This window comes from Camellia sinensis, chromosome 10 (genome assembly GCF_055761805.1).
Source record: "Camellia sinensis isolate YWXY chromosome 10, ASM5576180v1, whole genome shotgun sequence".
Classification (NCBI taxonomy): domain Eukaryota; kingdom Viridiplantae; phylum Streptophyta; class Magnoliopsida; order Ericales; family Theaceae; genus Camellia; species Camellia sinensis.
Window position 1 is genome coordinate 6497764 of NC_138970.1, and position 26071 is coordinate 6523834.

At 32.2% G+C, this 26071-nt stretch overlaps 1 protein-coding gene across 2 annotated transcripts; it reads right to left on the reverse strand.

Moving 5' to 3' along the window:
* Nucleotides 1-249: 249 nt before the first annotated feature.
* LOC114307700 (alpha/beta hydrolase family protein) lies at nt 250-7392 on the reverse strand. 2 transcript variants are annotated; one of them, XM_082890792.1, is made up of 5 exons: nt 6457-7392; nt 1752-1836; nt 1471-1640; nt 813-1087; nt 250-661 (listed from the first exon to the last, which is right to left on the reverse strand). In XM_082890792.1, exons 1-5 carry the CDS (start codon nt 6830-6832, stop codon nt 485-487), a joined length of 1083 nt encoding a protein of 360 aa, XP_082746918.1. In that variant the 5' UTR covers nt 6833-7392; the 3' UTR covers nt 250-484. The 2 variants fall into 2 exon arrangements, with proteins under 2 accessions (XP_082746918.1, XP_028108902.2); XM_028253101.2 differs by having other exon boundaries at nt 250-714; nt 6457-7290.
* Nucleotides 7393-26071: the final 18679 nt, after the last annotated feature.

Below are 26071 nucleotides of genomic sequence, written 5' to 3' on the forward strand. Positions count from 1 at the left end.
TTCTTTTTTCTTTGTGTGCGCAAATTGTGATATTCCATCAAAAATTTTAACTCAGTTGACGGCTTTGGGACAGCATGAGAGGAAATCCAAAACTTTACAGGAGGGACAGAATGAGAGGAAAAACACTTAGAAAAGTTTCTCAATATACATAACACGACCTGAACAAAATTCTAATCTCTCCAAAAATGTATATTCACAAAAAATAAATAAATAGATTGATAAATAAAAGAACACAACAGTAGACATAGATGCCGTTAAAAACATCAGCAATTTATTGGTTATGCGGATAAGTTTACATCCTTTCCAAAAAATCAGGAAAGTTTGTTTCAGGAAACACAAGAATATGAAGTTACATAAAGGTACAAGAACCCCTTTTGTTCCTAACCTTCACGAGGCGTTTCAGACATGGGGCATAGTTCACTTACAGGTTTAATGGGGATATCAGATGATAAAAAATAACCAATAATTTAAAGTTGTGCCACCATCACAAAGAAGATTCCTTCCACTGTAATCTGTTGAGTCCATCAACAATTGCTTTGCGAAACTCTCCATTGTGAAGAAGGAAGGATGAGACGTGGCCCCCAGTAACCCATCTCACTTCTGAGCCAGGCCAAGCTTTTTGAAGCTCCAACACTGAGTGCTTTGGGATGTACCCGTCATCCTGGAATGCCAAGGAAGAACATGGACCCAACAGAAATCAAGGATCCCTATAATCTGTGTGGTTTTAAATATAATGGGAATGTAGATAATCATCCAACATCTTAGTCTTCTTAAGTAAAAATCAGTAGAAAACAGTGAGATCCAGCACTTACAGTGGCAGCAACAAATATAACAGCATTGGGATTTTTGGGTATTGGAAATCGAGTGACATCTGTGAGAGATAAAACATTTCGCATTCGCTCTCTCACTTCTTCGAGAGTCATTGCAGCCTTCTGCACGGCGAGATCTTCTCTCAATGCCTCCCATGCAGTGGCATACTTTAATATCCCTTCACAGAATGCCACAACAGCAGAGTGTGGAGAAAGAAATGGTAGTGTAGCAATAGGTGTAGGGTGCAAAGATCCAACCATAGCAGCATGTACTCCCCCTAAATACCATAGAAGCATGAGATTAAAAAAGAAAAGAAACAGAAAATGTGCCCTCACACCCACTTTGCAGTTTCCAGGACAGTAGCAACCACACAAACACATTGTTTAAGGTCCTTGTTTTCAAAAGGGCCTCAGTTTTTTCTAGAACTTCAAGCCATTATAATAGGAATGCATAACAATGAAGCTATTGCTTCCTTTTATTTTCATTTTCCTCTTTTCATTCTTGATTCATGTATGGTCAAGCTAAAAAAATGGTTAACGAATCAATTCCAGTTTGACTGAACAAAGTACAATAAAAAGAAATAAAATTCTTGGATTTTGAAGAGGACCTATTATCTAATAATACATTAATCCACAACCAAGGATAAGATTTAAGTTTTACCCATGCTAAGTCCACAAACACCCATCTTGCCAAACCCTGCCTCAGTGTCTAGCCAATATAAAAGACTGCGGGCCTCTTCGATGGTGACTCTTCCTAGTAACAGCAAGTCACTCACGCACAAGAGTTTTGAACCACGCTGAAGCATTGGACGCCTTTGTCCATAAAAAGGACTGCAACAAAAATTACTTCGAGTAAAAAAACCACTAAGATTTGTGAAGTAATCAACATAAATTCTGCTTCCACTTTCAAGCAGAAGATAACTTCGCAGGATCAGTTCTCACCTCTCAAGCACCATGGTTGCTATATTTTCCTTCAATAAAGGGCCTCCAAGACGCAATCTCCGCTCAAAAGTATGGTCCCCAGTGCCTGCAACAGAAGGCATATAATTTTTAACAAACTATCTGAGTTTAACTTTCCATCATTAAAAACAGATTTCTCTGAATATTTTAAAGTAGGATCTCCCAGAAACAGATGAATTAAGATTGGGGAAATATCACATCAGTGTATATTTCAAAAAGTAATTACAATCAGTGGAAAACTTCATAAATATTAATAATTAAATTTATCAACTTTTTAATGAATTTGTATTTTTTTTTTTTTTTTTCTGCCTCTCACTGGGGTGTAATTCCCCCATTAGGTATAGATTAAGTATGTAATGTAACTCATAGCTAGAGTGGTGAACATAGGAATCATCCAGAATAATTTAGAAATGAAAAACTGCTCTTTTTAACATATCATTAAACAAACAAACAAACAAACAAAAATCTCTAGAAAGCAACAAATATTACTGCTAAAGAGAAACAGATGAAAGCATAATTGTCGTTTTGGATGTATGGAATTATATGCAATGGTATGAGAATTTAGCAAATATTGATAATGTACTCACAACACTAAATTCATGCATTGATCATGAATTACTAAATCCTTCACCATAGGGTAGAATTACATAATTCATACACTCAGAGCAAAAGTTTCAATCAACCAGAAGGATTACATACCTACTAAACAATCTCCTTGTCAAGAAATATATTTAATCTGAACCCAATAATTTTAGAAGTAACGCCTCCCCCCTTCTCCCACCCACCCAAATATACACTAATACACATGCACAGAAATATCTCTGAGCTTCTTAATGTTTCCTTCCTCTTATAAGGTTGATGAGTTAAATATATACCACTCTATCCATGAAGAGAAGGCCATTATAATCATCTCATTCAGTGAATATCTCCCGGTTAGCTTGGCAATTACGTGGTGTGAGCTCTGGGTACTAAATAACCAAGGGACTTAGAGATCTCCATCCCCTCATCAACTCCTTCGTCTAGAATTATCCCTAAAAATTCTCCAGCACTAAGCAAAACAAGCATAAATAAATACCTCCTTCAATTTTCCTATCTAAATCCACACATAAATTAGTCCTCAAACATCAAATTTCTACAAACTTAACAACAATCTAACAAATCTGAAAACTTGGCTGAAGGAACAACATAGAAGCTTATGTATGTAAAAATTAACCAGTCAAGACTAGGCTTCTCTGAAGCACAAAAAAAAAAAAAATTATATACAAGCAAACAAACGACTCTTTAAATTCTCAATTAAAGATGCAGAAATAGATAGGGCATCATCAAATTTGAATGTCTATCAATTTAACTGCAATCCTCCATAATTTTCAAGATCCGATCACAAGTGTTAACATATAATATACCTTATACTTTCATAGCTGTACATGTGCATTAGGAGCTGTAATGTACATGTGCATTAGGAACCAGCAAAGGTGTAAAGGAGGCCAACACCCACTACCAGCAAAGCTTTAGATTACACTTTTATATTATTGCAATATCTTACCTTATGCCTTCGTACTCCATTGTATCTTTCTCCTCTCTATAAATAGAGAGACCTAATTCTCTTGTAAATGCAGATACACAACAAGCATACATTATTCAATAATACAATTCTCTATTTATTTTTATACATTTATTCTAACATGGTATCAGAGCTAGGTTAACAACCTAGTCATTCTGCTTCACCGGCGGGCGGCAGTCTCGCCTTGGCCGCCTTGGCCGCCCGCCGGACCTTTACACATACCTTCACTGCCGTGAACCATCACTATTTCTTGCTGCAGCTTTGTTACAACATGATCTTACCCACGTCGTCGAGCACTCCGTCGGCCCACACGACAGCCACCGACGCCGTGATCTGGCCAATACCGAGCCACCACCAGCGGCACTACCAACTACACCACTGCCGAGCCGTTACCGCTGCAACTCCACAACCGAGCCACCATCACCACCATCTCCAAACCGTGACCATGCACACATGCAGAACTTCTCTCTCTCACAGCAAACACCCACACCACCCAACACACCATTCACACCCAAACACACGGCACAGCGCACACACACACAAAAACACATGGGGCTTTCTCTTTCTCTCGCATGGAACACACACCACACATGCATGGCAACTTTGCTCTCTCTCTCTAACAGAGCTCTCTCTCTCTCTCGGCAGTCTCGGTTAGGGAGAGGAAGACACACAAGCTGCTTCAACACACACACACGGTGCACATCTCTCTCCATGCCCGACACAAATCTCTCTCTCTGACTCTCGGTTAGAATAGCAACCAGAAAAAAAAAAAAAAAAAAAAAAAAGTGGGACACACAGCATGGTTTTAAAGAATAACCACACACACCCAACTTCTTCTCTCTCTCTGATACAACCTGTAAAAGTTTATCCATATATTCTATTTCCTCACTCCCACTGAGCCGCTTTTTGTCCCTCCACCATAATTGTTTCCACCACTCGCCTTTCTTTTTATTTTCTTTTTCTATATATATATATATATATATTTTTACACTCACCAACACAGATACCAATCTTCCTTTCTTTTCTTTTTTTTTTAATCACATCCATCCACCGACAGACAAGTGCACAAAGCACTCACATGACATCGTTTTTTTTTTTTTTTTTTTTAACATCCCTTTTTACTTTTCTTCTTTTATTTCTTTATTTTTTTTTTATTTTTTTTTTCTTTTCTTTTCTTTATTCTCCATCCACACAGACTCTCACTCACTTTTTTTTTTTTTTTTTTTTTTCACACCCATCCACCGCCCAAATTTTATTTTTTCTTATACAAAAAAAAAAAAAAAAAAAAAAAAAAACAAAAAACAAACAACATTCCTCATTCCACAAACTCATTTTATTCATGTCAGGGCACAACCCCGATCACACTTTTACACACACCAAAACAAAAAAAAAAAAAAAAAAAAAAAAAAACAAACACAAAAACAAAAAAAAAACAAAAAACAAAAACAACCTCATCCACAGGCAGAATTTTTCTCCTCTACTCTACTGCAGGTCTCTTCTTTTTGCCTCCGTCCTGGGCAGTCCTTGCCGGTGTTGCCTCCGTGTTTCCCACTCCACTGGGCACGATCACTACTCCCTGCTCCTCAACTGCAGCATATGGCGGCCCTCCAAATCGGAACATCACGGTGGCCTTCCGCTTCAGCTCCTTGTTTTCTGCCCTTAGCACGCTTATCTCTGCTCGCGCATCCTTATACATGCGTTGGAGCAGAGCCAGCTGGGAGTTTAATTGCTGCACCTCATTTGTCCTACTCTGCAGCCGGTGCGACAAGTTTGTGACCGCCGTCATGGACTCCACACATGCCTTCAAAGTATACTGATTCGCCTCCACATCCGTTTGCACTGCCATTTTTTGCTCCACCGACTGCATCGGAAAGTTCAACGGAGCAAACCCAGTGGTGTTTGGTTGAGGTTCACGGGACACCGCACCAGTTATCTCTCTTGTGGACTCGTTGAGGTCGGGAAAGAGAGTAAGCAGAGGACGGGACGAAGAAGCCATTTTCTCTCGCAACAGAGTGTTACAGACTCTCTCTCTCAGCACAACGGTGTTACAGCCTCTCTCTCTCAGCACAACGAAGAGTTTTTCAGAGAAATTCACAGGTTTTTTGTCTCAGCCTCTGCCTCAGCTCAGGTTCAGTCTTGGTTATATAGTCGAGGCAGCCACGCGCATCGCGCGCCTCTTTACGCCCGACAAACTGGCACGCCTTTTCATGGCACATCTTTTGATAAAGTGGGCACGCCTTTTGAGGGCACGACTTTTGAGGGCTCGATATATATCTACATGTATATTTTTTGGGCAGCCTATCTACACACTCATACAGTGTCTTCTACACCGGTCAGCTTTATCAATCCCTTTTCAACCTCAAATAGGTTTTTCTCTTCACACCTATTTGAGTTTGAGGGGGGGTTATACACAGTATCATGTATAAGTCGCCCATGGCGCACTCCCTAAGTCACCCCCTTGGTGCACCACCACAATTTTCTACAACGGTCTGACATGACCCCGTAAACTGTCCCGACATTTGATTCCGGTCAGCTTCTACAACGGTCCGACATGACCCTGTAAACTGTCCTGCTACACCGGTCCGACATGACCCCATAAACTGTCTGCTACATCGGTCTGACACGACCACATAGTGTCTGCTACCACGGTCCGACATGACCCCGTAAACTGTCTGCTACAACGGTCCGACACGACCATACAGTGTCTCCTATCCCATTTTTAATTTTATTTGTCAGCTTATCTTTCTGTTTTGTTACTCTCTCCAAACTCAAGTTGGCTAGTACCTATCCTCCTTGAGTTTGAGGGGGGCTGTTAACATATAATATACCTTATACTTTCATAGCTGTACATGTGCATTAGGAGCTGTAATGTACATGTGCATTAGGAACCAGCAAAGGTGTAAAGGAGGCCAACACCCACTACCAGCAAAGCTTTAGATTACACTTTTATATTATTGCAATATCTTACCTTATGCCTTCGTACTCCATTGTATCTTTCTCCTCTCTATAAATAGAGAGACCTAATTCTCTTGTAAATGCAGATACACAACAAGCATACATTATTCAATAATACAATTCTCTATTTATTTTTATACATTTATTCTAACAACAAGCTACAAATTTTACCTGCAAGATGAACCACACAGGCCATCTTTTGCGGCGGCACGCATTTAGGGGAAAGAAAAGCAACCCTTGCATTGTGACTTTCAGGAGGCAATGCACTTAAAAGCTGCTCATCACAAGGTGTCCTGAAAACCCCTTCCCTCAAACAAGCAGTCTTGGTTTCCCAAACTGTTCTCCAAATGGGTTGAACCAAAACAGGAGGCCAGTTCTGTCCTTCAACCTCAGGGAATAGCTGTTTGATCAATTTCTCTAAAAGATCAAGTTTTGTTCCACCCCATCCTCTCGAAAAAAATGGTGGGCTTATCTTTGTTCTATGAACAAAAGCACCATATACATGGTCCAATACATAATGAAGCAACCCTAGATTGACAGTAACCATATTTGAGACAAAACCCAGTTATTGAATCAATCAAGCATCACAAAAAGATTCGATTTTCAATTAGTTTCTAGCGATTTGAAACAAACCCAGAGAGGAATAGATGAATATAAGCTCAAAAACTCTAGTTTTGACGACCCAGAAGTCAAATCAGATAGAACATATCAAAAGATGAAAAAAAAAAAAAAAGATTAGATCTGATGGATTCCGCACTGAAAGATGGATTAGAAACAAATAAATAAAGATTGACCGCAAGGATCGATTACTCCGTAGACAGACATTAGCATTGAGAGATAATCTAGAGGACAAACAAGAGAGATATTAGAGAAGACTCGGTGTGAGGATCGAGGGAAATCGATGAGGGAGAGAGATGTGGAGAACGAACATTGCGATCCCGAACAAAACTATGTGCGGATAAAGAAGGAATTAGGATCCTCTCCTTCTCCTTGCACTCTTTCCTTGTCTCCTTGTAAGGACGGAGATGTATTTTAAGATGATTCAACAGTTTAGATTTGATTATTTTAAAATTAAAAAGAAAATTATTTTTTAAAATAATCATATCTAAGCCGTTAGATTATTTTAAGGTGCATTTATACCATTACATGTAGGAATGCAAGGAGAGAGTGCAAGCAGTGGATATGGACTCAGAAAGAAGAGTGTTTTTTGACACGGTGGATTTGAATTAGTTGGACCCACTTTTGCCAGCTCAGCCTATATGTTTATTGTGCTTTTGTTACTTATTTTTATTTTGGGCAAATTACCTTAACAGTGTTTATAGTTTAGGATACGTTTCATTTTGATTTTTGACTTTTTAATTATGATACATTTAATTTTAAATTTTAAATTTTATTTTAAATAAGAATAATTAAAAATATTATTATTAATTTTAAGAACAAAATTGTCAATTTAATAAAATATAAACTAATTTGATAAAAATAAATATTAAAAAAATATTTTTAATTTTTTAAAATTATTTTTATCCACCAATGATAAAATTATGTAAAACTGACAAAAATTATTAAAAATTACATGATTAATTTTTAAAAATTAATTTTACATGATCATCATCCAAATACATAATAAAAATTAATTTGGTAAAAAAATAAATAAATGTCAAAAAGATTTATTAATTTTACAAAATTTTATTTTTAGTGGATAGAAATAATTTTTAAAAATTCAAAAATATTTGTTTAACATTTATTTTTGTCAAATTAGTTTATATTTTATCAAATTGACGATTATGCCCTTAAAAAATCTAATAATATCTTTAATTGTCTTTATTTGGAACAAGATTTAAAATTTAAAGTCAAATGTGACACAATTGAAAAGTCAAGGATTAAAATGACACAAGTTTTAAACTATAGAGATTATTAGTGTAATTCACCCTTTTATTTTTATATTTTTTGGCGAAGGTATAATTATTTATGGGGTCTCATAAAAAATAAAGATAAGATATAATTTAATGAGGTAGGGTTTAAATTTTTTTTTTTTTGAAAAAATAGGAAATTAATTTTAAAATATAAATACATTTCAACCATGACTAAGACGTGAAAAAGAATAAGAAAAATGCTTGGGAGCACTAATTAGTGCTTCCACTAATTAGGTGGCAGTGGGTCCCGCCATTAATGATGTGATGTTTTGGTCTTGGAGTTGTGTTTTTTTTTTTTTTTTTTTACTTTTTTAATGCATTAGTGCTATTAGTGGTGATGTTTTTAGTGGGATGAATCATTGTTGAAAGAATAAAGTCTCGCTTAGCAAGTGTTGGATTTTAGTTAAAAAATTAAAAAATTATCAAAAAAATTAAAAAACTAACAACTTATATAAAAAAAAAAAAGTCAAAATTTTTATTTTCTCTCTATTTTTCACATATTTTTTTATAAAAAATTAAAAAATTATTACAAACATATTAATTTTTTTATCTTATATTTTAATTAAAAAATTAAAAAATTATTAAAATAATTTATTCTCAAACGAGGTTTAAAAGTACGTAAAATCAAGTCACAACTCATGAGTTTGGGTTTGATTAGCCTCTAATCTAGAGGACACACGAGAGATATTAGAGAATACTCGGTGTAAGGATCGTGGGAAATCGATGAGAGAGAGAGATGTGGAGAACGAACATTGCGATCCGAACAAAACTATGTGCGGATAAAGAATAGTGTTTTTTTGACACGGTAGATTTGAGTTAGTTGGACCCCACTTTTGCCAGCTCAGACTATTTGTTTATTCTGTTTTTGATACTTATTTTTATTTTTATATTTTTTGGCGAAGGTATAATGATTTATGGGGTCCCATAAAAATAAAAATAAAAATAAAAATAAAAAAAGAAAAAAGAAAAAAGAAAAAAATGATAAGATTTAAAGCTTACCTAATTTAATTATTTTTTTAATTTAATGAGGTAGGGTTTAAATTTTTATTTTCTTTTTGAAAAAATAGGAAATTAGCGTTAAAATATAAATACATTTCAACCATGACTAACACGAGGAAAATATGGGCTATTTCGGAAAGTGAGTTAAAAGTTACTTTTCAGTTTTTATCCCGCTTTCCTCTCTCACAAAAAAGTAAAAAAAAAAACTAAAAAACATCTTTTAACCATCTTCTTAAAACACCCCTAAGGCCTCATTTGGCAAGTGATAATTTTAGTCAAAAAATTAAAAAATATCAAAAAAACAAAAAAGTTAATAATTTATACTAAAGAGTCAAAAAAAATATTTTCTCTTTATTTTTTATACATCTTTTCGTAAAAAATCAAAAAATCATCACAAATGAGACCTAAGAATAATATGTTCCCAAATGAAACCTAAGAGTATATAAAATCAAGTCACAACTCGTGAGTTTGGGTTTGATCAGCCTCTAACCATGACTTCTAAGATAATGTTTGATTCGAAACCATTTAAGTTTTTTCAATTTTAATTGAGCAAAAATGACTAATCAAGACCATGAGTTTGGTTCAAGAGTCTCTAACCCTGACTTCTAGAGTAATATTTGGGTCGAGATGATTTAAGTTTGATCAATTTTGATTGTTTAAATATGATTGCAAAAATGACATCATCTTCTAAAAAAGATACTATTATAAACCTTAAGGGGTTAGATTAGTAGACACAAACTGTAATAAATTCTTTGAAGTCAGTTCATATAGGACATTTACTTTAGCTTTAAATAAAGTATCATAAGTAGAGTGGGTGTATAAACTGACTCGAACACTCAATTATTAAAATTTATACATATCTATATAATAAGGGAAGAGGGTTTTTAAAAATATATACAAGGGCAAATTACACAAATAGTCTCTATAGTTTGGGACTTGTATTACTTTGATCCCTGACTTTTCAATTGTGACACATTTGATCCTGAATTTTGAATCTTGTTTTAAATAAGGACAATTGAAGATATCATTAGATTTTTCAAGGGTAAAATTGTTAATTTAATAAAATATAAACTAATTTGACAAAAATAAATGTCAAACAAATATTTTTGAATTTTTAAAATTATTTCTACCTACTTAAAATAAAATTATGCAAAATTGATAAATCTTTTAGACATTTATTTATTTTTTTTACTAAATTAATTTTTATTATGTGTTTAGATGATGATTATGTAAAATTAATTTTAAAAAATTAATCATGTAATTTTTATTAATTTTACATAATTTTATTATTGGTGGATAAAAATAATTTTTAAAAAATTAAAAATATTTTTTTGACATTATTTTTTTCAAATTAGTTTATATTTTATTAAATTGACAATTTTACCATTGAAAAATCTAATGATATTTTCAATTGTCTTTATTTGGAACAAGATTCAAAATTCAGGGTCCAATGTGTCACAATTGAAAAGTCATGGACCAAAGTGACACAAGTCCCAAACTATAGGGACTATTAGTGTAATTAACCCTATAAAAAATGTATTAGAGATACATTTTGATTTAATGGCTGAGATTAGTCCTAAAAGTATATTAACGGTACAGATCAATGTGATTTCCGCTCAAACATCTCTCCCTCGGCCTTCCATCTATCCACGTCTCTCTCTCCCTCACACCCATATCTTCTCCCCACCTCTCTGTTCTTCTTTTTTCCTCTTCATACTGACACTGCTCGCTTCTCTCCTTATAACCCCCCCTCATCGCTCGGCTTGCAAGGTAAGATGTCCTCGATTTTTATCTCTCACATTCTCCTTCTGTTTCGATTTCTGAAATGTCTTTTTGTCTGTTCGATACTTTGGCGCTACTTTCGAACTCTCTCTCTATTGGGTGAAGGAGATTCCAAGATTCAAAGTGAAGAACCCTAATCGTGAGTGAATTAAAACCTTAATTTCACTTAATTCTGAGGAATCCTTGACTGTTACTAATTGTTTGATTATTGATTCTATCTTATTTTTTGAATCCATAAGTGTAACTCCCACAGCTTCTATGATAGATTGGGGTAAATAGGTATTTAATCGTCTGGTTTAACATTATATTGAAGCATTTTTCACTTCTTCATCCCCACCCCCTGGCAGACATAAAAAGATATGCACAGTTCAGTGAGTTGCATATTTCACTAATCACAGAAAACATGATTTGGCTACCATTGTGAATATAGTTTGCATGTGTAATTTTCTTTTTATTATATTCTTGATTTGTTGAGTTATATGAGTGTCTCACAATTTGCATAAACATCAGTTCTGAAAGGTCTCTTCTAAAAGTTCTTGATTTGTTACGTGTAATTTGCTTTCTACTCTCACCATCTGTCTCCCAACAAAACAATTTCAATTGCACATGTTATGTTATGTATAGATATTTTAGACAAAGGATCAAAACTAAAGTGTTGAATTTAAAAACAGTATTAGAGTGGTTAAGATGATTTTTTTCCATAATTTTATCCTCTTATCTTGTTATGGGCAATCATTTTTGTTTTATTTGTATTTCTTTTAAATAATGTATTGTTAATGTTAGACAAAAGAAAATACCTAAATTGATATGGAATATGATAGTGAAAAAAATGTCAATTTATCTCTATACTATACAGTTAAATAATGTATTGTTCCTCTTGCTGTTAGGCCCCATTTTCAAGTTATCCCTATGCAGTTGTAGTAGGTTCCATTATAATCCCCCAGTCTCTTAGAAGTTGGATTTGTTTATTGGGATTTTATTTTATTTATTTATTTTTATTTTTTGTTAGCCATCTCAGTTTCAACCTTCTAAACCAATTGTCCTTTATCATCTAAGGAGGCGTCTTATATGTCATGCATATGCGTACTTTAATGCATGAAAGGTGTGTTCTGATGTACTAATTCTGTTATTACATATCAAAATGATATATAAATTTGGTATAAAAATTGGTAATCACACAACAATACTCTGCAAAAAGTAGTCATCTTGCATTTGGAGATGAAAACAATTTTGTTCAATGATAGAATAGATGTGTGTGCGTTATATTTTCTGTAGCCAATTTCTTAATCTCTACCATTTCTATATCCAAAAACTACTCTTTTTTTTTGTTTCTCTAAAAAATAAATAAATAAATAAATAATGAGCTTATCTGAGATTCTACTACTCTCTCTCTCTTACCCAATTCGAAAACAACCTCTCCAGAACATAATGATTATATAGTTTTCTCTGTTTGGTATATTTCTATTTGGTATTTTTTCACTTTTTGTTTTCTCCTATTCAATTTTTTTTGTTTGCCCCAGGTGTGGAGTTAATAAATATGTGTCGTGATCCGAGAGGATAATTAGGTATTGTTTAAGTAGTTTGTTAATTCACATATGGTGGGTAGGCTTGGCAACCATAATTGCGATTTTTTTTTTTTTGTAGTATTATTAATTTTTTTGCGAGTTGCTTTATGACTTTGTGTAATAACCATTCTATTTCACATTTAATTCACTAGAGGAGCTAAATTTTTTTCATATTTTTTCTTTTTATTTTCAACAAAAGTGCTCCCCAATACTTTGGTTATTCTATGTTGTGTGCTTTAGAATGATTTATGTAACATTTTTCATTTCAAATAGCTTTGGGGAGTTGGTCTAATCAATTTGTTATGTTTACACTTGAAATTGAAATTACTCTTTTGTTGTTCTTATTGCAATAATGCTCTACAAATTTTTCTGCATTTTAGGAACAACAAAGGACTCCAAAGAAGCATTTAGAACCTGTTTTTGAGATTTGAAATCCTTGGGTTTCATTAATTTTTTTTTATATTTGATTTGTTTGGAATGTAGAGTATAGTCTGTTAAATATATTTTTATAACTGTATTTTAATCTTAATATTATTTATAATATGCATTTAGTGTTGAAATAATCTTCTGTGTAAATAAAATAAATTGAAACTAATTCAAACAAAATAAATAAATAACATACCGAATTTATTTATCGAACCAAATTAAAATCAAAAGACCAAGTCGAGCGTGTGACACTCTGTCCTTAAGACAGATTCGCCCCGCTACGGTGCTTACGGTTGAGTGGCATCTATCTCCCAGGATACAATAATCTTAACCAATTTGTAGTAGCACTCCAAAACAAATTGTTCGGCGAACCAAACATGTGTTCTAAATCTCTGAATATTTATTCCTAAAATTATATATGAAGAATAATGCACTAAAAAGAAATGGACAAAGGACAAAATTTCAAACTCAATTTTTTTCGGATAGCCCGGACTGCTGCTAATTGATTGTATATATAGGCAAAACAAAAGACCCGAACAGGTATGGAAAATTTGAATGAACAGATGCACTATGAAAAAGCAGGTGCAATAGTTAATTTCAAACTATTCTGACCGTTGGTACAAGGACCCTTAAATTCAAACAAATTTGAAAAGTTGTCCACGGAGGACCAAGTCGAAGAATTGTAGGTAATTCATTATTTAAACTATTTCAAATATATATATATATATATTAAACTATAGAAATAGTTAAATAAATAAATGAAAAGGTACAAATTTTAGAAAACTTCTTAGGAACCTAAAATTTGAATTTAGAATTAAATTAAATTCCCACAATTACAAATTTTAGGAAACCACTTAGGAACCCAAAATTTGAATTTAAAATTAAATTAAATTCCCACAATAATTTTTATTGAAAAAATTCAAATGAATTTTATCTAAAAAAAATTAATGTTAAACCTGAAAACGACGTCAATTTCCCATTCACTCATAAATGGTTTTGATGTTTCGTCTTCACTGTGTGAGTTGCCATGGGGCAAGGAACACGTCACCTCTCGAACCCACCCCAAAAGACGTTTGGGGCCCACTCAAATTTAGGCTAAAAAATATGCCTATATTAAACCATTTTTCCAACAATCCCCCACATGAATGGAATTTGACAAAGAGAAAATGCAACAACATGATCTATTACAGAGAGTACAGAAATTGAAAATATTCTGCAAAGGATAGGTAGCTTTTGGCTTTGAACCTTCCCTTGTGAGACACTATCGGATTTACTAGCTAACCAGTAAACATGATGTCATGAACTGTTCAGCCATTTGTGTAAACCAAGATAATAGAACTCACACAGTATATTCCCAGATACAGTTTAGTTCTCACTATTGTGTTTATTTTGGCCCTGAACAACCTGGTCTTTCATGAGTGCTCTAGAGAATTGTAGCCCTCCATAAATCTCATAGAATTGGCCCAGTTCACACTCACATAGGTGATTCTTATGAAGAGTATCCTGCCATACTCCACTAGGTTTACCTAGATATAAGAATCATTAAAAGTTTTACTTAACCTAAAACGCTGCAGACATCACTATTTCATCAAAGGAATGGGTAGGAGTTTAGACTCCCCAGTAATCCTTCTGAGTTATTCACAACTCGATTGTCCTTTTGAACTTAGATCTTGGGATCTCCAGTTAACTAGGTTGGGTTGTCGTTATGGTAACTCTTATTTAATAGGCTTTAGTCCTATTCCCCTCGATGAATTCTCAACCAACTCTTTTGCTAACCCTTTGGTTAGTGGATCCGCTATGTTGTCTTTAGACTTAACATATTCTATGGAAATAATTTTATTAGAGAGTAGTTGTCTTACGGTGTTATGTCGACGACGAATGTGTCGTGACTTATCGTTATACATATGACTCTGTGCTTTACCTATAGCTGATTGACTATCGCAATGTATGCATATAGCAGGCACCGGTTTTGGCCATATTGGAATATCTTCAAGGAAGTGGCGAAGCCACTCTGCTTCTTCCCCAGCTTTGTTTAAAGCTATGAATTCTGATTCCATAATAGACCTAGAAATACAAGTTTGTTTGGAAGATTTCCAAGATACAGCCGCCCCACCAAGAGTAAAGAAATACCCACTGGTAGACTTTGAGTCTCTAGTATCCGATATCTAATTTGCATCACAATAACCTTCAAGTACTGCTGGATATCTAGTAAAATTCAGCCCAATGTTACGAGTAAATCGATGATATCTTAGAACCCTTATAATTGCTTTCCAGTGTTTTACTCCTGGGTTACTCGTATATCTACTTAATTTACTTACTGCATAAGCTATATCTGGGCGAGTGCATTTCATCAAGTACATTAAGCTTCCAATGATTTGGGCATACTCTAATTGAGAAATACTTTCCTATACATTCTTAGAAAGATACAAATTAACATCTACAGGAGTTTTAGCAAGATGATCATCATCTTTGCTAAATTTGTCAAGTATTTTCTCAATGTAATGAGATTGTGACAAAGCATATCCTTTTGATGTTTTGGTAATTTTCATACCAAGAATTACATCAACAATGCCCATGTCTTTCATGTCAAAATGTTGATTCAACATTTTTTTGATAGTTTTAATCATATCATTATTACTACTAATAATGAGCTTATCATCTACATAAAGACATACAATGACATAACCTTTGTCTGTGTTTTTAATATAAACACATTTGTCACACTCATTAATTTTAAATCTATTTGACATCATTGCCTTGTCAAATTTCTCATGCCATTGCTTTGGCATTTGTTTTAAACCATATAATGATTTAACCAATTTACACACTTTCTTTTTTTTTCCTGGAATAGAGAACTTTTCTGGTTGTTCCATGTAAATTTCTTCATTTAACTCACCATTTAAGAAAGCGTTTTCACATCCATTTGATGAATTTCTAGATTGTATAGAGATGCAATGGCAATTAGCATTCTAATGGATGTTATTCTAGTAACCGGTAAGTATGTGTCAAAGTAATCAAGACCTTCTTTTTGTCTAAAACCTTTGACCACAAGTCTTGCCTTGTATTTGTCAATTGATCCATCCGCTTTCAATGTTCTTTTGAAAATCCACTTGTACCCAAAGGGTTTACAACCTGGTGGCAAATCCACCAATTCCCAAGTGTGATTTTGCAAGATGAATTCAACTTTACTGTTGACAGCTTCTTTCCATAAAGAAGCTTCAGGACTGGACATAGCCTCTTTAAAAGTTAAAGGCTCATTTTCTAAAAAATATGTTAGGAAATCTGGACCAAAAGATTTTGAGGTTTTAGCACGTTTACTGCGTCTAGGTTCCTCTTCCTCTAACTCTTGCTCTTGTTCTTGATCATGACTAGTAATAGCATCATGAGATCTTTATTGTTACTAGTCTCTTGTCCAGTCTTATTTAGAAATACATGTTCAAAGAATGATGCATTCCTTGACTCACTAATAGTATTTACATGCATTTCGGTATGTTCTGATTTATGAATTAAAAATCAATATGCACTACTATTCTTAGCATAACTAATGAAAATGCAATCAATGGTTTTAGGACCTATCTTAGTTTTTTTAGGACTAGGAATAGCCACTTTAGCCAAACATCCCCACACTTTTAAGTATTTGTAGGATGGTACTCTTCCATGCCACAATTCATAAGGTGTTTGATCCACTTTCTTTCAGGGTACTTTATTAAATATATAATTAGCAGAAAGTATTGCTTCCCTCCACAAGTTCTGAGGTAATCCAGAACTGATTAACATGGCATTCATCATTTCTTTTAAAGTCTTATTTTTCCTTTCAACAATTCCATTTTACTGAGGTGAGTAAGGAGCTGTGGTTTGATGAATTATTCTATGTTCTTTACAAAACTCACCAAAATATGATTCATATTCACCACCTCTATCACTTCTAAGTTTCTTGATTTTCTTACCAAGTTGATTTTCAACTTCATTCTTATATTGAATGAAAGTTTCTAAAGTTTCATCCTTGGTTCGAATTAAATAAACATAACTATATCTAGTATAGTCATCTATAAAAGTGATAAAATATTTTTTCCCACCTCTAGTTTGAATTGATTTAAAATCACAAATGTCACTATGAATTAATTCAAGTGGTTCCGTACTTCTTTCAATTGAATGAAAAGGAGTTCTAGATAATTTTGCCTCAACACAAATTTCACATTTATGATTTGAATCAATGTCAAATTTAGGTAAACATTCCATATTAATTAATCTACGCAAAGATCCATAATTAACATGTCCTAGTCTACCAAGCTATAGATTTGAAGAGTCAAACTAGTAAGAAGAAGATGTATTATTATTAATAACTGAGGGTACAACGGTCATTACATTTAACTTGAAAAGGCCATCAGACATGTAACATTTTCCTACATACATCCCATTCTTAGTAAGTACAAATTTATCACTCTCAAATACTAGCTTAAACCCATTCTTACTCAACAGAGATCCGGAAACAAGATTCTTGCGAATGTCCGGTACATGCAGCACATTGTTGAGAGTGAGTTCATTTCCTGATGTCATCTTGAGAACAATCTTTTCTTGTCCTTTAACTTTGGAAGTTGAGGAGTTGCCCATAAAAAATTGTTCACCATTGTCCACTGTAGAATAAGATGTGAACATCTTTTTGTCGGCACAAATATGGCGAGTAGCACCAGTGTCCACCCACTATTCTTTAGGATTTCGAACAAGATTTGCCTCGGAAACAACTATAGAAAGATTGATGTCATCGACACCATTAGAAATATTGTCCACTTCGGTCATATGGGCTTGAGCAGGCTTCTTGCTTGTTCTCTTTTTGCTTTTGCCTTTGCTATGGCAATCTTTGGCTCGATGTCCCTCTTTGTCACAAATGTAACATTTGCCATTAAACTTGTACTTTTTATTTCCCCCCCCCCCCTTTAGAGCCTTGTGTTGAACTTTCTCCATAAGACTTTCGTTTCTTGATTTTTGAAGCATGTTCTACTACATTTGCCTTAGACTCCATAGGATGCTTACCAGCCCGCTTTTCAGAATTGCAGTTGTCCTCCTCAATCCTTAAACGCACAATTAACTCGTCCATAGAAATTTCTTTGCACTTGTGTTTGAGGTAATGCTTGAATTCCTTCCAGCCTTTTGGTAAATTTTCAATTAAGGCTGCAACTTGAAAGGATTCACTGAGAGACATGCCTTCTGCGTGAATGTCATGCAGAATGAGTTGGAAATCTTGAGCTTGGCTGATCACAGTTTTTGAATCAACCATTACAAAATCTAAGAATCTGCCAACCACAAATTTCTTTAAGCCGGCATCTTTCGTTTTGTACTTTTTCTCCAATGATTCCCAAAGTTCATTTGCTGTCTTGATTGGACTGTAGACGTTGTATAATGTGTTGTCAAGTCCGTTCAAGATGTAATTCCGACAAAGGAAATCGGCATGTTTCCAAGCATCAACCGCAGCAACCACTTGCCAGTCGGTTTCATCCTCTTTCAGGATAAGAACATCGTCACGGAGGAAACGAGCCAAGTTCAGAGTTGTAAGATAGAACAACATTTTCTGTTGCTATCTTTTAAAGTCAGTTCCTGAGAACTTCTCTGGCTTCTCTCCATGATTTATAGGTACTGTCACCACAGGAGAGGGGGTTGGTGCAATTGCAGCCACCACAGTAGTCCTTGTTTAGGCATTTGTTTCAGTAGCCATTAATTCTAATTTATAAAACAAAATTATAATTAGACTTTACACTACACAGAAAATTAAACCAAATTCACAGAATTAAATTCTGTATAAAATAAAAGAAACAAGAATGTAACTTTTATTTCCAATTAATTGAAAATAAAATAAAATTTTATTTAAACAAATTAATTCCACACAGAAAATTAAATTCTGTAAAATAAAAGAAATAAAAAATATAACTTTTATTTTTCAATTAATTTGAAAATAAAATAAAATTTTATTTAACCAAAATAATTCCACACAGAAAAATTAAATTCTGTAAAATAAAAGAAATAATAATATAACTTTTATTATTCAATAAATTTGGAAATAAAATAAAATTTTATTCTACCAAATTAATTCCACACAGGAAATTAAATTCTGTAAAATAAAAGAAATAAGAATATAATTTTTATTTTTCAATTAATATGGAAATAAAATAAAATTTTATTCAACCAAATTAATTCCACACAGAAAATTAATTCCTGTAGCACTTCAATAATTAAAATACTAAAACAGAATTTTAAGTAATGAAAACTCAGAAAATAATTTCTAAAACCCAAAATTAATTTCTGAAAAAATTCCACAAAAATATATTCTGAATTGATAATGACACCAGTATCGTACTACTAGTTATCAAAAAAAAATAGGCAGTATATTACTACTATCTGTCAAACAACATATAATCACCATTTGTTTTGCCAACCAGAATATTATTTTGAAAATCCACAGAAAATAATTTTTCTTAAAAGAAGAAAGAGAAAAGGAAACAAACGAAAAATTCTGTAAACAGAATAATTTGAATCTGTCTTAAGATTGTTGGAACAATCTTCTGTGTAAATAAAAGAAATTGAAACTAATTCAAACAAAATAAATAAATAACATACCGAATTTATTTATCGTATCGAATTAAAATCAAAAGACCAAGTCGAGTGTGTGACACTCTATTCTTAAGACAGATTCGCCCGCTACGGTGCTTACGGTTGAGTGGCGTCTATCTCCCAAGATACAATGATCTTAACCAATTTGTAGTAGCACTCCAAAACAAATTGTTCGGCGAACCAAACCTGTGTTCTAACTCTCTGAATATTTATTCCTAAAATTATATATAAAGAATAATGCACTAAAAAGAAATGGACGACAAAAGGACAAAATTTCAGACTCAATTTTTTTCGGATAGCCTGGACTGCTGCAAATTGATTGTATATATAGGCAAAACAAAAGACCCAAACAGGTGTGGATAATTTGAATGAACAGATGCACTATGAAAGAACAGATGCAATAGTTAATTTCAAACTATTCTGACCGTTGGCACAAGGACCCTTAAATTCAAACAAATTTGAAAAGTTTGGCACGGAGGACCAAGTCAAAGAACTGTAGGTAATTCATTATTTAAACTATTTCAAATATATATATATATATATATATATTAAACTAATTGAATATATATATATATATATTAAACTATAGAAATAGTTAAATAAATAAATGAAGAGGTACAAATTTTAAGAAACTTCTTAAGAACTTAAAATTTGAATTTAGAATTAAATTAAATTCCTACAATTACAAATTTTAAGAAACCACTTAGGAACCCAAAATTTGAATTTAGAATTTTATTAAATTCCCACAATAATTTTTATTGAAAAAATTCAAATGAATTTTATCTAAAAAAAAATTAATATTAAACCTGAAAACGACGTCAATTTTCCATTCACTCATAAATGGTTTTGACGTTCCGTCTTCACCGTGTGAGTTGCCACGGGGCAAGGAACACATCACCTCTACGAACCCACCCCAAAAGATGTTTGGGACCCACTCAAATTTAGACTAAAAAATATACCTATATTAAACCATTTTTCCAACATTTAGACACCAACATACGCTAGTATATATATATGCTATCATTATGAGCAACATATGAACGGTTATGTGTGTGTGTAAAGCATTCCATTTTATTTTAGTGTTTTTTGGCTGTCATATTTTAGTTCATCGGTCATTTTCCACTTGAGGCCCCAATCTAGAATAGAGATTAGGCTGCATATTTTATAAACTACAATATTGTATGAATTATCTATCTCTTATTATATAAGGGAAATGGCCTTTTTAACCCACAAACTTTGTGAGAATTTTATTATTTCAATCCTAATTTCTTAATTTTTTAATTTAAAAAAAAAAAACTTATGTATTACCCTAAATAAACCCTATTACTCATTATTACCCAGTAGCAGCCTAAAACCACAACAGCCCTAAAGAAAAGCCTTCCTATCAGCGGCAGCAACTTTGTGAGTAAAACATTTATTTTTTTAATATAGTAATTATATTTTTAAATTGATTAAGAATGATTATATTTATTAGGTTCATATAAAATATTAATTATTGATGATGAATGGGTATTAGCTTCGTGAGTAAATCATTTATTTTTTAACATAGTGATTATATTTGTAAATTAATTAAGAATGATTGTATTCATTAGGCTTTGGATATTAGCCTTGTGAGTAAATTATTTATTTTTTAACATAATATTATATTTTTAAATTCCTATCAACGGCAGCAGCTTTGTGGGCGAGAGAGAGAGTTCAACGGCAGCAGCTTTGTGAGTAAAATATTTATTTTTTAATATAGTGATTATATTTTTAAATTAATTAAGAATGATTATATTCATTAAATTCACATAAAATATTAATTATTGATGATGATTGGATATTTGCTTTGTGAGTAAATCATTTATTTTTTAACATAATGATTATATTTTTAAAGGAAAAAGATTGGTAGCTCGAGAAATTGGCTCGAAAAATGGCTCGAAAGAGAAGAGAGAGGAAGAGGAGGAGAGAGGGAGAAAGAGAGAGGAGAGATCATCGCAGCTCCTCGCCGTCGTCGCAGCTCCCCTCCAGTCCTTCTTCTTCCTCCTCCGTCGCAGCCCCGTGCAGCCCCGCCTCCTCCTCCAGCCCGATTTTTATGGCCTCCCCTCCACTTCTCCTTCTTCCTCCTCCTTCCTCCTCCTCCCGATCTGCAAACCCACTCTTCTTCTTCTTCTCCACCCTTCTTCTTCTTCTCCCTTCTTTTTCTTCTTCCTTTTGCAACAAAAACACAGGAAAAAAGGAAAAAAAAAAAAAAAAAGACACCAAAACGACGTCATTTTGGTGTCGAGCCAAATTCGAGCCGCCGAGTTTCGATCTACGTAGCGGGGTCGATTTTTAAATTAATTAAGAATGATTGTATTCTTTAGGTTTTGGATATTAGCTTTGTGAGTAAATCATTTATTTTTTAACATAGTGATTAAAATATTTATTATTGATATTTTGGATATTTTAGGTTCACATAAAATATTAATTATTGATGATGATTGGATATTGAAAGTAATGATTGGATTTTTAACTCATTATGCTTTTTGATAAAAAAATAAAAAAAAATAATTGTATTTTTATTTTTTTAAATGATTATGTTTGTTTACACTCCATTTAATATGTGTATTTCAAAGAGAGAAAAAAAAAGAAGAAGATTGTATTAATGTTTTTTTTAATACAATCACATGGTGATTATATTTTTAGTCTATGTTTTTTGAAAAACAAAATAGATTGTATTCATGTTTGATGATGATTGGGTTGTATTTTGTAATTGTGATTAAAACTTTGATTATTTTTTAATATTTTATTTTTAATCAATGTTTTTTGGAAAAAAAAATTTTAATTGTATTCATTAGGTTTACATAAAGTGCACACCATTGATGGTAATGATTAGATTATTTTTTGTAATTGGATTCTTTAACTCGCTGTATTTTTCAAAAAAAAAAAAATAGTGTTGCTTAATTTGTGATTAGATTTTTAACTCACTATGCTTTTTTATACAAAAAAATAATTGTATTTTTTAATTATCAAGTGATTTCATTACTGTTTTTTATGAGGAAAAATGTGATTGTGTTTCTTTACACTCCATTTGGATGACACGGTGATTTTATTGTTTTAAATGATTATGTTTTTTTACACTCCATTTAATATGTGTTTTTTTGGAGGAAAAAAAAGATTGTATTCATGTTTTTATTGATGGTAATGATTAGATTATTTTTTGTAATTGGGTTTTTAAATTCATTGTATTTTTTTTAAAAAAAATGGTTGTGCTTAATTTGTGATTGGATTTTTAACTTACTATGCTTTTTGATACAAAAAAAATAATTGTATTTTTTAATTATCAAGTGGCTTCATTGCTTTTTTTATGAGGAAAAATGTGATTATATTTTTTTATACTCCATTTTGATCACACGGTGATTTTATTTTTTTAAATAATTATGTTTTTTACACTCCATTTAATATGTGTTTTTGGAAGGAAAAAAAGAAGAAGATTGTATTCATGCTTTTTTTAATACAATCACACAGTGATTGTATTTTTAGTTTATGTTTTTTGAAAAAAAATATAGATTGTATTTATTAGATTCACATAAAGTAATCACTGTATTTTTAAATTTTTTTTTAAATGTTGTGCTTTTTAACTATCAATTAACTTAATTTGCATATTTTTTTTTAAAAAAATAATTTTATTTTTTAATTACCAATTGACTTCATTGTTTTTCAATATGGTGATTATATTTTTACACTCTGTTTGATTTATGATAATTGGATTGTATTTTGTGATTGTGATTAGACCTAATTTATTTTTTAATACGGTGATTGTATTTTTAATCTATGTTTTTTGAAAGAAAAAAAAATAGATTGTATTCATTAGGTACACATGAAGTAACCACTATTAATGATAATTATTAGATTATTTTTTGTAATTGGGCTTTTTAACTCACTATATTTTTCAAAAAAAAAAAAATGGTTGAGCTTAATTTGTAATTGGGTTTTTAACACACTATGCTTTTGATAAAAAAAAACATAATTGTATTTTTTAATTATCAAGTGACTTCATTGTTTTTTTTTTTTTTAATGAGAAAAAATGTGATTGTGTTTTTCTACGCTCCAACTCTATCACACGGTGATTTTATTTTTTTAAATGATTATATTATTTTACACTCCATTTAATATCACCGTGTGATCATAAATAGTTAACATTTTCTTTTAAAATTACGTATACTTTAGGCTAACGATTTAAAAATATGTTTAACATAATCATAAATAGTTTTTTTTTAAATTCAATCTTGTGCGTAGCACGGGTGATATGTTAGTATATATAAAAGGAAAAGGGTCCTTCTAATAACAAGACTTGTGGGTGCTCTAAACCCTCAAACTAAATTTTTTGATTTTTTCATTTTTAAATAATGATAAAACATTCTATTGGTTAAACTCTTATTTAATCATAACAATAAAACTCTAATTATTTCATAAATTACAATTTTTAAAAGGAAAGTATGCTCAACTATTTCAAAATTTAAATTTGTGTGTTACTATATATGGAAGCAATTCACTAAAATCTAATTACTTTTTATTTTAAAAAAAAATCTATTAGTTAACTCTAATTTAACCATAATAATTAAAATCTTATTTAATCATAATAATAAAACTTTAATTATTCATAAATTACAATTTTAAAAAGGAAAGTATACTCAACTATTTTAAAATTTAAATTCGTATGCTACCACATATGGAAGCAATTCACCAAAATCTAATTATTTTTTATTTTTAAAAAAGTCTATTGGCTAACTATAATTTAACCATAACAATTAAACTCTAATTATTCCATAAATTACAACTTCTAAAAGGAAAGTACGCTCAATTATTTTAAAATTTAAATTGTGTGCCACTAATATGAAAGCAATTCATTAAAATCTAATTATAATCATAAAAAAACTCTAATTATTCCATAATTTATGATTTTTAAATATATATATATATATATATATATTTTCTATTTCAAGATTTAAAATTATGTGTCATTAAATATGATAAACAATTCAACAGAATTTAAAATTTGTAAAAACCTTTCAAATGGTCACGTTATCTATTGCTATAACTAATATAGAAATTTTTTTCAAAATTTATAATAATGCTCCTTTCAAAATTCAATATACTAGTAAGCTTTTAAAATTAGATTTATTTATTTCCAAACTCACATACTAAGCTTGTTTGGGAACAAATTTTTTTAGTAACTTTTTGAGTTTTTAACTAAAATGTGATGTAAAAAAAACTAGTATGTTTGAGATGATTTTTTGACTTTTTACGAAAAGATATGCAAAAAGTAGAGAGAAAAGGGAATCTATGATTTTTTGGTATGGGTTGTTGGCTTTTTTATTTTTTTAGTAATTTTTTGACTTTTTGGGTAAAAGGAGCACTTGCCAAACGAGGCTAAGTTTCTTGATTAATTTTTATTTATTATTAAGAAAAATTTTAAAAATCTATTGGGTAACACTTTCTCAACAATAAAAATATAAGTATCTAATGATCTATGAAATTTAAAAGAAAGTATATTAACCCATTTCAAAATTCAAAAGTGTGCCATATAATTATTAAAAAAAATCTAATTTTCTCAGAATTTATAATTTTTAAAAAGAAAAAAAACTAAATCAATTTTAAATTGTCTATCACAAATTATGAGACGTAATTCACATCTCCCATAAATCTTCTCTTTTGCAGTTATTGGATTCAAGCCAATTTAGAGTCGGTGTTCATCAAGTGTTATAACTGTTAGTGAGAGGGTAATTTTTGGAGAGAATTGGACCGAGCTGTAAGATGGACTTGGCCCAAAGTGTGAAGGACTCAGTAAAAAGGCCGTAATGATATTTCGGCCCAGAAGAAGCATAGTCACTCCGGCCCAGGAGAGGTGTGGTTACTCCGGTTAGGAGAGGTGTAATTGCTTCAGCCCAAGATGGTGTAAAGCTACTCCGGTCTGGAGGTAACTTGATGTTAGTCCGGTCTCAAAGTTAGTTCGGTTGCGGTGTATTGTGGTTAGATCGGTCGGGGCTTGCTACTCAGAAGCTTGGTCTCAGCATACCATGGTTGAACGGGAGAAAACCGAGCTAAGGATAGTTCGGTCTTCTCTATGGCTCAGCATAGCCAGTGTTACTTCGGTCAAATGGTGATTCGGCCATGGAGAAAACCATCCCACTTGGTTTAAGCAGTGGGGGAGGGTGTAAAAGGATAAGCATTATCCTTAGGAGTATGAATCCTAGGAGGACTCTGCATGGAGAAATACAAGTCCTACTAGGATTGTGCCACGGGAAACTTATAAAAGCTTACAAACATCACCTTGGAGGAGGTAATTGAACATAATTCTTTCTGAGAGCATAAAACTTTGTCTATTTGTCAAGCTTACTGACTTAGGCATCGGAGAGGTTTCCGGCACACACCCGCCGGCTAGCTCACGTTTGTGTTTTCAGGTGATAAAGCGACGTCGTACGGAGGAGCGTGGACCTGGTCAACAGGATTATACGAGGAGAATTATTTCCTCCC